This window comes from Vipera berus (genome assembly GCF_964194415.1).
Source record: "Vipera berus genome assembly, chromosome: 6".
Taxonomy (NCBI): Eukaryota; Metazoa; Chordata; class Lepidosauria; order Squamata; family Viperidae; genus Vipera; species Vipera berus.
The window spans coordinates 68,372,501-68,387,538 of record NC_138208.1 but is presented as its reverse complement, the minus strand read 5'-3'; the positions used below and the strand labels follow the sequence as shown (position 1 = coordinate 68,387,538).

Here is a 15,038-nt window from a genome sequence, read left to right as displayed (position 1 = left end):
AGATCGATACAAAAGTTAAAAACAATTAAAAAAGATTAAATCAATCCCTGAAAAAATAAAAACCCCAATTAAAATTAAAATTATGCTTGTAATTAAATTTTCTTTTTTTTTCAGAGCTGGATATAAACTCACCCAATACGTCTTTTCAAATTTGTCATTTTAAGATAGTTAATAGGCCATTTTTGAAAGTAATTAGTGAATTTTGCAATTTTAATGTGCTTTAAAATGCTGTGCTGCAATTACAAACAAGATGGCTAATCCTGTCTTCCTAATAATAATCCTCCTGGCGTTCAAATTGCAGAAAACTGCTGTCCTGCTTTCCCTTTGTCAGGCGCAGCCATCCAAAGCACATGTGGGCAATCTCCCATCCTCTCCTTATCTGGAGAGTTTGCAAGGAACTGGTCTTCTCTTCAGTTCCTTGGCCTTTGTCTCATCTTTACTTCATATTCATATTCATATTGAGCCTTGGTGGTGCAGTGGGCTAATGCCTCCTTAAGTAACACCAGTTGCCTGCAATTAGTGCAGGTTCGCATCCCACCAGGCTCAAGGTTGACTCAGCCTTCCATCCTTCCGAGGTAGGTAAAATGAGGACCCAGATTGTTGGGGGCAATTAAGCTGACTTTGTAATAATGCCGCTTGGGGTGTGTGTGAAAGCCCTAATAAGCAGGCATATACATAGAATGAAGGCTACTGCTAAGCTTGTAAGCCGTCCTGAGTCTTCGGAGAAGGGCGGGATATAAATAGAATTAAAATAAAAAAAATAAAAAATATTCAGTTCACCATACCACCCCAGACATTATGGTAAAATGATTAGTTACCAATTATTGCCTTACTAAAACATTCAGCCTCTTTTCAGCTTCAGTGCATAGCATCATCTTTAAACAATCCAACTCCATTAATTAACCAAATTTAAAGTTAAATAATGACTTTTAGATATCTTTTAAAAGTGATATAGGGCAAGTAACTGAGATATTTTGAAAAAATACGAACTCCACATTTTAGATCCCATGTTTATTTATATATTTATATATTACTGTTTTTTTTAAAAAAGGTCAGCAAGGTTGGTGCTGATCTAACTTCACTTGGAATACTGTTCCAAATGAGGGGAACAACAATGGAAAAAGTGTAGCATGGCTGTAACACTGCTTCAAAGTTGGCACTCAAAGGATATCTCTGCCATCTCATTGGACAAGCAGGAACAGCTGGGAGAAGGTGGTCTAACACAGGGCTCCCCAATCCCTGGTCTGTGGACCATTACAGCATGCCAGCAACCGGTCTGCACAAACAAGCAAAGCCCCATCTGTGGGATACAGGCAGCACACAAAACCACACACGGAAAAACCTCTCTCCATGGAACCAGTTCCTGGTGCCCAAAAGGTTGGGAACCTCTGGTCTAACATATATCCCCGACCCAAGATATGTAATTAAAGGTGACAACCAGCAACTTTAATTGCATTTGGAAGCCAACTGGGAACAACTTCTCAGTTCTTGCAGTTAGCATGCCCCTAGCTACTCAAACTTCATTCTGGACTAGTGTACCTTCTGAGTAGTCTTCAAGGGCAGCCCCATACAAATATATTGCAATAATCCAATCAAAAGATGACCGAAGCATGAGTGACTGTGAATAGAAGCTTTTCATTGTTTCAGTTACAAAATGCTTATAACTGGTGTGTGAGTTGCAAAGGTCCTTCTGTAAGTCTCACAGTAAGCAAAAAAAAAGAAGCAAACAATGCGTTAAATGCTAAATTTTCAGAAAGTTGCTGCATCTAAATGTTTATTCTCTGGAGGTGTTTATTCCATCATAGATTCGTTGAAACATATGACTTGACCAGAGGAGGGAAAACTTTTATTGTAGATGGCAAGGCTGTATTTGAAAAATAGCGTTTTCCCAGTTCAGAATCTCATACAAATCATTTAAGAATGGCTAGTTAGATTTTTCTTTTTTAAAGAGAAAACTGGTAGTACCTGAACTAAATCTATGGGCAAGATTTAGTTCAAAAAAACAAATTCAGGGGCAATGATAGTATTCTGGATCAAAGCCGTTGTACTGTAATTAATCCCTTGTTAAGACTTCTATGGTCTATATAAGCAGATGCCATTACCATTAACAGCTCTCTCTCCAGATAGTTGAACTCGTGGAAACACGTTTATCATTTAGAAATACCTTTATTGCATGGAGAATAGCTTTCTGCATGGTGAGGTGCACTCAGATGATGTTTGTCAGTATTTCCAAGGTCAGAAAATGGTAATATTCCCAGCGTCTGCACATGTCTGCTGTAATCACATGTTTACTGGTTAAAGGAGAAGGAGAAGTCTCTAGGGACAAAGGAGGAGCAAGTCCATCCCAGAAAGGGGAGGGAAGAGGAAATACATCTTAGGGTAGGAGGGTCTGACTGCCCACATTGTAATTTCTCCAAAACAGCCATGTGGTGGCAGCACAGATAGATCCCTGGACTGAAAGTCTCTAGGGGAATGTATTAGGAAGACGTGTGGGCCATCTTCTGGAGATTGGTCAGGTTCATCAACAGTCCAATATGGGTTGATGGTGGCAAATCTGCAATTTTCCAAATTTTGTTGTGTAGTATTAGTTACTCAGGGAATAGCTAGATTAAAGGTGACAAGTAGAAACTAGAAAAATAGAGCTAAGAGGCTGGATCCTGGCATTTATAAGGATTGGTTACTTTATTTAAGTCTCATTTAATGTTGAAAAGAATGATGGACATAAGTGACATAATCCTGCATGAATAACAGCGCTGTGGAAAAGGGCAGTTTATGGGATGGAAGGAGGCTGCTGCCTTTCATGAACATGTAGTTTAAAACAAGAATAATCCAAAATATGTGCATCAAAAGCTTTCAGATTGATTAGGATTCTACAGTGTGATTGTCTTCTTATTTTATGTCTTTTCATGATTTTGAATTTCTGCTTTGGAGCCTTCATAATATAATATGTTCCTCTTTATAATTGGATTTATACAGAATGATTCTCATGAATTTCGTTATATGACTGCCATTCTGCGTCATTGCTTATTGAGTCTGGGCCCTACCGAAGTTAAAACTGAAGAATTACACAGGTTAGTGAAATTACAAATTCAGTTATTCTTAAAAGGACATTCTAGTTAGGTTTGGTTCTCAGCTATTATATCTAAATAACGATGAGTAACTTAGTGCTTTTTGTACATAGTGGACAGCTTCCACAAGTTTTAATATTATGATTAATCATATGGATTCTGAAATGATTGGTCTCTTCTTAAAGTAGTCAATTCCAGGGACTGTACAAAAGAAAGCATGGCTGACCATCTGAAATTTTGTTTAAAACTGAATTAATGTAATGAGAGCTTGTTTGTTCAATAATGTATAATGATTTATGTTTTACTCCAGTGGTAATATTGTTATGATACAGACTTGTCCAATATCTTCCAAGATATCATTTTTTCCAAAACATTTTAGAAAAGAATTGTCATTATTACAATTTAAAGATTTTTTTTCTGTAAAGTTTTGGTTTTAGACCTGTTGAAGCTAGCCACATAAAAAAAAAACTTCAAAAGCCACCTTGCAAAAGCTTCCAGTTTTTGAAAGTAGGAAACTGCAGGATGTTTATGCAGTTAATGAATTTTTATCATTTATTTATTAGGTGAGCCCAAATATAATATCATTCCAGAGTCTCATTAGATGATCTAGAAGGGACCTGAAGCATATCTAGTCTGTGGGCGACAGGCAGAAAGTACTGGAGACAAGTATCTCACAAGCCCTGTGGCATGCAAGACTTTAAAAGTAACAACTTGCATATTGAATTGCATCCAGAAACCTACTGGAAGCTAGTGTAGCTCTCATAGCAGTGCTGCTACATGGGTGTATCACAGAGTGACCAAAACTGCATATGCTACCACATTCTGGACCAGGTCAGGTGTATCTTCCAAAAATTTTACACATAGACTGTATTTTAGTGTTGAACTGAGAATTAAAGTCATTAATGAGTAGTGAGCAGTACAGAATATCACCATGTTGGTTACAAACATACTCAGGGTGGTTGGATGTGTACAAAGAATAAAATTCAAGCACGGTGGTTGGGTGTGGCATCAGATACAAAAGAGGAACAGGATGGCCAAGGATGATCAAAACGTCTTCATATAAGTAACAGTGGCACAGAAAAGATGGAAGGGATTCAGAATTAAGAGACGCTGGGTTGTGTGACTCAGCTTTCAGCTGGTTGGTTTCCAGAGTAGTGAGCAGTAACTCCCATGGGTACATTTGGTGCACAAGATTAAATTATGCAAAGCCCCTTTTGACCACAGTTTGTCAGGAGCCACAAGGAATCTTAAGTTGAACACCAGCTCTTTCTGGGGTGGAAAGGCCAGATCCAAGGATCAGGTCCTGACCCACAGTCATTTTGTTTTAGGGTTCACTTGGAAGGTTGAGTTAAAACTCATTCTTCCCCATCCAGATTTTCATAGCCTCCAATCATGAGAAAGAATCTCAGAGGCATCCTTTGGATAAAACTGGTTTCAGAAGTCATAATGATAGTGTATTTTCTACAGCTTTTCCCTGAAAACCCTGTAAATTAAAAACTTTAAAATGAACATATATTAAATCTTATTTTGTACATCACATACTTGATTCATTGTTCTTACGTTATCACAGTAAAAGCTCTGTTTAAACACTATTTTGAAATATGTACATTATTGCGACACTTATTTATTGCTATTGTTATTCTAATACAAATAACCGGGAGATAACCTAAACTTTTCATTGCATAGCTCTTCTTTGTTTGAGAGAGCAATTGTGAAAGACAGGATTTATATCCAGGTAAGAACTTAATAAAAATCCCATAGTGCCCAAATATTTAAAATTAAGATAGTTCAGTGAAGTGGTGTACCTGAGTGACATAAAAAATGTAGACTGTTTGACAAAGACCTCAATATTCATAAGTTACTCAAAAATAAATTCAAATAATGCTTGTTTCACATTAAATACAAATCAATCAGCTGCTTCTTAGCTTTTGGCTAATATTAAATGTAATATAGATCATGGAAAAAGCCTCTGCCTAGACCTTGGTGAGCTGTTGAATGTCAGAAAAGTGTGGATGGCGAAGGATCTAATCTTATCCATTCATTTGTGTTCTAGTTCCCTCTTGTAAAGTGATTCTTTCAAGTATGCCTGGAGGGTCTGAATTTAATTTTAACTGTGAATGGAGACTTTAAGGTATATTCAGATATTACTATATAGTTTTAATAATAATTTTTAAGAAACAGTACTATGTTTAGAGGATAAATCTGAAGGAAGTCTCTTTTTTAAATCTCTTATGAATATGAATTTAAATTAATAAAAGTAGAATATTCATCTTATTAATTTAAATTTGTATTTATGGAGACATTTAAAAATTATTTTCCCTTCATTAATTAAGAATGAGTATAGTAAAGAGATTCTTTTAGTTCTGTGCATTCTATCACATAAAATAGCCAAACTTCAGTGAAATAAGTTATGGTAAATGCCATGTTTGCCCATTCTGAAGATTTTAATCACAGCTTTCGCTAGTGCTAAAGTGTTGTTTGCTTTCACTTTTGCATATCAGGAGGGGGCTGAGAGCCTGAGTAGGTGGATGTCATGTCTCTGTGATTAATGATCTTTAGGAAGCTGAGAGAGAAAATAATATACACAGCATTTCTACCCCCTGGAGAAGGAATGCAAACACTATTGTGCCGATCTATGCATAGTCAGTGACTTCCTGGTAGGTGGAGAATTTCATACACTCCTCTGCCACAAATAAAACTGTCAGGTGGAGTGACAAAGTTCAGAAAGCCAGACTCCAGTTATTGAAAAGAATAACTCAAGCACAGTGATCCAGAAAATTAATTTGGTAGGTGTTTGAGAACACCATTGCTTCATAAGAAACTAGCAAAAAGAAATGATCCAAGCTTCCTTTATTTTTCTGAATTAAAATCCTATTGTTCTTGACCAGCCCTTGTTTTACTTCAAGCAGATTATTTTGTAAAAAGCAAAACTCAATCCCACGTGCGTTAAGCATTTCAATTTAGATTGGTTCTGCTTTAAGAAAGTTAAATAAGAGCACTGGCTGAAGAGACAAAATACTAGTAGACAGATACAATTGCACCCTAGTAAAATTCTTGCTTTAAGTGAAATAAGGGATCCAAATACAGCAGTCTATAACTCTTAACTAATATCTGAACATAACAATACTAGTATATAGTTAGGTGAATCTGTTTAGGCTTACAGAGAAAGTTAATGGACTAAATGAATTGGAGTGGGAGGGAAATGTGATATAAAATGCAAGAATTCTGAAACTGCTAACTAGCAGTAGCTTTACAGATAGATATGCCATACTGTAACTTACAGTATACATAATATACATCATAATAAAATCCAGCATAACAAGATCTAAAACAAAAAAATTAAAAAATAAAATGCAAGATATGATAAAAACAGGTTAAAACAAAATCTTATACAAAACAGAGGTTCCGGTTTGCCACGCGGCCAGCATGGACAGCTGGGAGATTTGCTGTCCCCCGTCCAGTTTTGCATCGCTGCGGGGCCCTGAAAAGGGCCGAAAGTCACCCCAAAGAGGCGACCAGCAAGGAGGGGCGTTCGCTGGATCACGGGAGAGCCACAACTCTCCCGCTAGACCTAGCGATCCCTCCAAACCAGCGGACGAAAGGACTGGCCATTATGGCTCATCCCTAGGTTGTAAACAGCTGAAGTCACATTTTCCACCAGGCAACTTTTAAAGCAGCGCGGAAGAGACTGGGTGAGATCTACCTCTTTTACATCCTAACTATTTTCTGTACTTCCTTAAGCTGCTAAGCATTTTCCCCCTTGCAGTGGGGGAAGGGATTTTAACCCTCCCTCCAGAAAGAGCGGCGACCAACTACCCAGGGGTGTTTAAAACATTGAAAAAGTAACTGAATCCCAATTGGAACTTTATTTCTCAAAGCTTGTGGATTGAAAGACTTTTTTATTTTTTATTTTTTACTTTTCATTATCTACTTCTGTTGAAAATCTGGGTTTTTCCTTATAAAAAAGAAGAAAAACTGAAAAGATTAAAATAACTTTGGGACTCAAAGGGAAACTTTAAAAGGTAGAGGCGACACCGTGTGGTCAAATTTGGTATTTTAATCTGTTATTTTCTAGGGGCCTGGTTGACTGCTTAGAGAAATAGATAAGATACATAACCTTGAAGATTTTGAAACAACAGCTATGAAAGGCTCTGTGTTCCTTACTCAGAAAAAAAAACTTTTTCTTTCTTTTGGATTTTCTAAGTGTAAAGCCTTTAGTCTAAAATACCAATGTGGAAGAAGACCAGGTGCAAAATTTCCTTATGAATGAAGATCAACAAATTCTCTCTATGTTGAAAACAATAATTCAAACTCTTACCACAGGCTATGGGAAGGCACAAGAAGACAGCCCAGATGTGAAAGCCCAAACTTTGACCACAGCTAAAGAATCATCTATACAAAATACAGTAGAAAAAATGAAACAGAAGAATCAATTATTCAACAAATATTGACATTTGAAAATGCAGAAAATACACCAACAACTTGGAAAAGGAAAAGGTTTCTTATTCAACTCACAAGGAAGTACTAAATACAGCAAAAACTCCAAACTCATGGAAAGAAGCAATCATCTCACTAATTCCTAAAGAAAACTCTGACCTGCATTAAAAACTATAGGCCCATTTCTTTACTGAACACGGATTACAAGATTTTCACGACTATAATGGCAGAAAGATTAAAAAAATATTTAGCTGAATTTATCCATACTGACCAAAACAGCTTCTTGCCTAAAAGACAAATTAGACATAATGTCAGGATCATACTAGACATCTTAGAATATTATGAATTACACAGCAAAAAACAAATGGCATTGATTTTTGTTGATGCTCAGAAAGCGTTTGATAATGTCAAATGGAATTTTATGTTGACTCAACTCAAACAGATGGAATTCAGGGGGAAATTTATAAATATGTTTAAAGCAATATATTCCAAACAAGAAGCAAAAGTAATCATAAACAGAGAATTAACAAATAGCATTCAAATACAAAAAGGCATGAGACAAGGCTGCCCACTATCTCCTCTATTATTTATCCTTTCTTTAGAAGCACTCACAAGAATAATCCGAAAAGATAAGCTGATTAAAGGATTAGAAATCAGAAAAGAGACATTTAAATTACAGGCTTATGTAGATGATTTAGTTTTCATTCTGGAAGACCCCTTAGAATCTGAAACAAGATTATTACAGGTGCTGGAAAATTATGGAGATGTTGCGGGATTGAAGATCAATAAAGAAAAAACTAAAATGTTAGTTAAAAATATGTCCAATTTACAAGAAACTGAGCTAGTAGAAAAAATTAATATCCAGACATCTAAAAGAGTAAGGTACTTGGGGATCCAACTGTCGGCAAGATGTATTACACTCAAAAGAGAAAATTATGACAAATTAATAGACCAAATTACAGCAGACCTAGACAGATGGAAAAACTTGCAGCTCTCCTTTATGGGGAGAATAGCGACAGTCAAGATAATCACTTCCCAAATTACTCTTTTTATTCCAATGTGTACCAATTAAATTAGGGAAGGATTTTTTTTGAAAACTTAAACAGAATTACATCCAAATTTATCTGGCAAGGTAGAAAACTGAGAATTAAATTAAAATTATTACAGGATGCAAAGGAAAGAGGAGGGCTCGGCCTCCCGAATTGGGAAAAATATTATCAAGCAGCAATAGCGGTATGGATAAAGGATTGGATACACTTAAGGAACAGAAGACTACTAGCATTAGAAGATCATGACATGCAAATTGGGTGGCATGCTATAATGTGGGATGGAAAATATAAGGCTCATCAGTACTTCCAGAATCATCATATTAGACGGGCACTATTAGACGTGTGGATAAAAATTAATTATATAGAAATCCCCAAATGGCTATCCATATTAGAGATATTCATGCACCCCAAATTCATAAATTTAGGAAGAGTAATCACATATAAAGATCTCTTAGACGAAAATGGAGACCTGAAAACAAGAAAAAGACTATTAGAAGATGGTATAGAGTTGGAATGGTGGGCATACTTACAAATACAGTCACGATACAGAAAAGACAAAAAAGAACCAGGGATAAAATTAGAGCATACACAATTAGATAAAATCCTTCTAGGAACAGAAGACCAAATGATAAGAAAGATGTATCAATATCTATTAGAATAAGATTTGTTAGAAGAACAGGTAAAAGAAAAAATCTTAACCTGGAGTAAAATTTTTGGTTACAGTATTGACCTAGATAATTGGCAATCACTATGGGATAGAAACAGGAGGTTAATGCTAGCCACCTCCTATAAAGAAAATCTGTACAAGATGTTTTATATATTGTACCTTCCCCCTACAAGTTTAGCAAAAATAGATAAAAAAAATCTCACCAACGTGCTGGAAATGCAGAAGGCTTCCAGGGACTTACTATCACATGTGGTGGGAATGTTCAAAAGTGCAAAATTTTTGGCAGCAGATAAAAAATTGGTTGGAAGAAATATTACTACAATAAATTGATTTAAAACCAGAAACCTTATTAGGGATTATTAATGATAAACTCAGCAAACATCTTTCTACTTATTATTGCATATTTTAACTGCAGCAAGATTGGCATATACCCAAAAATGGAAAAGAAAGGTAACCCCCACTGAAGAAGAAATAATAGATAAAATTTTACCCTGCGCTGAAATGGACAGGTTAATCCTAGAGATTAAAAATAAAACTGAAATGGAGTATTATGAAATTTGGCAAAATTTGTACGATTGGTTAGAGATAAGGAGGATCGCTGAGATAACTATTGTTTGATTAGTTGATAAACTAATCAATTATTATTAGCACCTATATCAGGACACAACTGAAAGATATGTAAATATAACGCTGACGACTGAAAGACAGTTTACCAAAAAATTTACAGATGTTATATGTACAGTTTGTTATACTCTGTCCTGTCATAGAATATATTTTAAGTTTTTGTTTTTTCTTTCTGTAACATAAGGTAATACTAATAGTAGTGTTGTAGCCAGGGAAGTTGAATCATGTCCACTTTTGTTTTTAAATGTACATTTAATAAAATTTTCTAAAAAGGAAAAGGAAAAGGTTTCTTATACAACTCAGAAGGAATTAGAGGATCTAGAAAAAAAACAGTTGGATGAGAAGATAAACAATTCAGAACAACTACGTCGATATGGAAGAATAAAGAGACGACCTACTAGATCTCAAAAAAATGGTGACAGGATGGTTTTGCCAACATCAAATAATATATGTGACATTACAAGGAGATTGGTTTGATGACCCAAAAACAAGGACATGGAAGACGATTTGCAAAGGAAAAAAGCCAGAATAAGACTCAAGAAGATTGGAGTTTCGACCATCTTATTGAAATCTAAAACAGAATATACTTAAATAGATAAGATGTGCATGTTAAACACAAGACATTGTTATGAACTGAGATAAAGAAAAGGTTTTGGACAGGCCTTTTTTTCTCATAGAACACTCAGAATGGCATTCCGGCACCCTTTTTTTTGAAGAAGAAGAAGAAAAAAAAGCTCCCTCTATTGGCTTTAGGAGTAGGCAATCTTGGCTCTTTTTTATGACTCATGGACTTCAACTCCCAGAAATCCTGAGCCAGCCACGCTGAGGGGAAAGAGAGAGGTTTCCAAGCTGAGCCATGCTGGCTCAGGAATTCTGGGAGTTGAAGTCCTTGAGTCATAAAAGAGCCAAGGTTGCCTACCCTGCACTAGAGGAGGACATTAAAATTATTTACAAGGTTACTTCTTTAGGAACTAAACTTTTAGAATCTAAAACAGCTAATTCAAAAAAGCCAACAGGAAAGAACCTCACACTTTTCATCTGCTTCTGTCTTTTGGAAGGTAAAATTAGATAACAAAATAATCTATTTCCTATGTTAACATCTCTGCAATGAAATCAATAAAAGTAACAGGAAAGAAATGAGAAACATTTTTCTCAATGTAATGTCTAATTTAGCTGATGCTAGAAAAAATAGTATCTTTTGTACACTCTTGAAAACTATTTTGAATCTATAACCATCTATTACAACTAAACCACTTTAAATTAAACAATTCTTAAGAATGAAATATTCTTAATTTGGACTTTACTTTTACTGTTTGGACTGTTGTGTGTTTTGAAAAATAGATTATTTAGAATCTAGTTATGTTGCACTTCAGTCTTTAAATAATTAACCTAGTATATACATAACAATATATGATGTTTTCCATGGTGAGCTTAAATCAATAACAACATTTATTAAAAAGGCTAAAATAATTTCTGGTGGTATTATCTGTACATTAATTTTGTTTAGTCACAATCTTTCACTTTTCACATTCTGGACAAGCAGAATGCTAGCAAAAGATGTTACATATGTGCATAAGTGTAGTCAGTAGCATATGCCTTTTTAAAAATATCAAACATGCAAAGAAACAAAAATAAGTCCAAAATATCTGTATTACATCCAGAAATGCCAACTTTGCAACCAATATTTCTCATCCATAACTATGGCACCCTAAGGATACCTGCATACATGCAAATGCTTCTCTGGGATCAGTAACACAGCAGGGATTGCTTTTTCCTTCCAGTAACAGATTGCTGGGAAATACCAAACATGGCCTTGAGAATTCCAATGTTTGTTACAAATTTTTCTGGATGTGGTTGGAAAGAGGCTGTTTGGCGCCGGAGACCACTGCCATGAGGAACACAGCTCTGGGTCGGGGTTCAGAGCAGCTCCGGGTGGGGGCTCAGCACGGGCCGCAGCGTGGCAACTGCAGGGAGGGGAATCCCCACGGCGGCTGTGGGGAGGGGAATCCCCGCGGAATGTGGCTCCGAGCCACAGGGGTGAGGGTGCAAAGGATGGGCGGCAACGCCGTAGCAAGACACCGGCATCGCTCCCTCTGAGTTCCAGCACCTTTTTTTTTTAGAAAAAAAGCACTGGTTTTGGACATTAAAATTTAGCAGTATAAATACTAATAGCTAATTTGAATATTGATTTGTGCATAAAGGTCATGTAAAGGTGAATAATGTAGATAAGCCAAAAACTTATTGATAAAAATTATTATCTATATGGAATGTCAAAAACAAAAATTATTAATTTAAGCAAGAGATAGCAGATACAAAGAGGAAGAGAGAGGAAGTATTAAATGCTGAAATAAAAAGAAATCTTGATTACTACTTTAAAAAAACCCTGAAAACTAGCAAAAAGGAAGGATATCATATTCTTAATTTGTTGACATAGAGGGTGCGAAGCTAAGTAGACGGGATGTGTATTTTGAATATTAGATTTTGTGAGGAATGGTGATAGATGAATTGGGAGTATATTAAAAATCTTGGGAATGATAAATATCAAACGTTAAATCTAAATGTTACTGGAAATTAAAACTGAAAAATCTATTAGGTCATTGATTGTCTAAAAGATTGTATGTTAAAACAACTAGAATCTGTGTAAACTAAAAACTATTGATATATGTAAGAAAGTTATTTTCCATGTGATTGATAGGATAAATAGACAGTATATATGAAGGGAGAAAGAGAGGAAATGTTTATGGTAGCAATTTGAAATCTGTGTTAATGATATCTGTATGTAATTGAATTACTACTACTCAGCCACCACGTTGCTTTTCAAATATGTGAATGTAATATTAGAAAATCAATAAAATTTGTAAAAACAAAAACAAAAAACAAAATCTTACACAAAACAATAAGAATTGTTGTAATTTATAGCTATGGCTAATAAAATCTCACTTAAAGCAGCAGTTCCAAAAATGCCTGTTAAAATAAAATGATCCTTGCCTGCTATTAAAAGACCATAATGTAGGTACCAAATGAACCCTTCTGGAATGTTCCAGAAATGGGCTGCTAGTGTTGAAAATGCCATTGTCTTTATTTCATCTTACTTCACCTTTATAGGGTTGGAGAACCTGGCGAAGTGTCTTTAATGGTCTCAGTGTAGAACAATTTCTTAACCTTGGCAACACTTAAGATGTTCGGACTTCAACTCCCAGAATTCCCCAGCCTGCATATTGGCTGGGGAATTCTGGGAGTTGAAGTCTATACAGCTTCAAATTGCCAAGTTTACATAACACTGGTTTAGGACAATAAACACCTCAAACCTTTAGGCGTTATAGATAGAGACAGCATTTTAAATTTGGCCCAGAAGTATACTAACAGAAGAAAGCATAGGCCTACTATTTCATCAGTCACCCTTTGAACTAGATTCCAAGGCAACTCCATATATAGTACATTGCAATAATCTAAGTAGAAAGTTACCAGAATACTTTTGCTGAGTTGTATGGCCGATTGGAGTCTTATCTTTACTTATATGCCACAGAGACTATAAAAATGATGATGTGATCAGGCAGCTGCTCTTTCCATGTCCACCATTCAGTCTGAATCATGGGTGACAGAAGAAGCATGCTAGCAGAAGCAGCTACTAGCATACCGCTTCTAGACAGCATTGTGACTCTGGTTTTCTCTATCATGGTGCCCAGGGTGGGTAAGCTTTTGCTTGCATGCTTCTGTACTTCTTCCCTAAAAGTGCAAAATTCATAGCCAAGACACTTCTGTGTTTTGATTCCACATTGCATCCTGAAAATGCAAAACAACAATTTAGTGAATTTCTGAAAATACCAATTAGAAAAGTGTAAAACAGTTGAAATGTAACTTGTAGTATTGAGGTGCATTAGCTGTTGTGTAAAATTATAACATTATAAACCATGCGGTTATGTCCATGTTTCAAGGACTTCATTTGCATATTATGCACAAAAGTATGTATTATACTTACATTCAGAGAATAACTTTTAAAATTTCTTTCAGCAATGCGATCAACCTGTTAAGTAATGTTCCAGTCTCTTGCTTGGATGTCCTTATCAGTCCATCAACTCAAGAAGAGGCAAGGGAAACTGATGTGAAATACAATGGCATGAATATGGATGCCATTCAGGTGCTTTTGAAGTTCATGGAGAAGAGAATTGACAAGGTAAGAATTTTTGAATTTGGGAGCCTTGTTCCATTGTTTGCAGCATAATGCTGCTTGGACTTTAATTGTGCAGTATCATAGAATGCTTCTTAATCAAAATAGTCCTTGCGTACTAACCCCCAGGTTTTAGATGTTTGAAAACAAATCAAGGTTGTGTTCTGTACCAGCCTGCTACTGGCCCTGCAGAAAAGGCAACCCCTTTACAAACGGCAAGAGGCTGGAATACGTCTGCCAAATTTATTACTACAAAAAACAAGACACGAACCAAGATACAGGAGCTTTGAAACACTATCTGAGCGGTTGCTTTCAGCAAACCAGCCCTCCCCACACATTCCCTTTATAAAGAGTTCAGGGCGTGGCCTCTCTCTGCCTCCTTCCGAGAAGCCCCACAGCCTTCCTCTGTTTACTCCTACTTGACTGCCTCCTGCGTCGGGCGTCCTTGAACAGGGCCAGGTGTGGGTCATTTTCATCCACACTGTCAGGCTCACACAGCTGGGTCTCCATGGTGACCAAGTGGGAGGGGCCTGCCTGAGGGCTATCATCAGCAAGATCTTCAACCCCCTCAGCAAGGTCTTCAACACCCCCCTCCTCCTCTGAGTCGTCCGACCCAACTGCCGAACCCACAGGCTGACCCTGCATCACAACAGGTTGTAACATAGCCATGAGAAATACATGGTCATGGAACAAATTGAATATTCATCTGAATACCCAAACCCAAACTAAAACTCTGACTCAGTGTTGCATGTGGAGAATAAATAGTTCAGTTGGTTCGTTCAGATTCTTTGGGAAGTGCAAAATATAAAATAATTTTCTGCTTACCTTCGCTTTATTTATTTTCAGTAAAAAGTATTGACTGACACACTACTTAATACTCTGCTCAAAAATGCATTGTGTTGCAATCAGGGGATGTGACGGATGTTCCTATATCTGGAAAAAAAGGCACAAACATACACTGGGGAAACATGGTTAGTCATAGCTGCTGGTGTATATCCTGTGAGCTTTCAGATAAAGTTTTGAAA

At 36.3% G+C, this 15,038-nt stretch overlaps 1 protein-coding gene across 2 annotated transcripts in view; it reads left to right on the top strand.

Moving 5' to 3' along the window:
- RIC8B (RIC8 guanine nucleotide exchange factor B) overlaps nt 1-15,038 on the top strand; it is a 44,180-nt gene that overhangs the window by 15,324 nt on the left and 13,818 nt on the right. For both annotated transcript variants that reach the window (XM_081331719.1, XM_081331720.1), the window contains exons 4-5: nt 2,977-3,071; nt 13,857-14,019. In XM_081331719.1, coding sequence (XP_081187845.1) covers nt 2,977-3,071; nt 13,857-14,019 — 258 coding nt within the window. The remainder of the gene's footprint in view (nt 1-2,976; nt 3,072-13,856; nt 14,020-15,038) is intronic.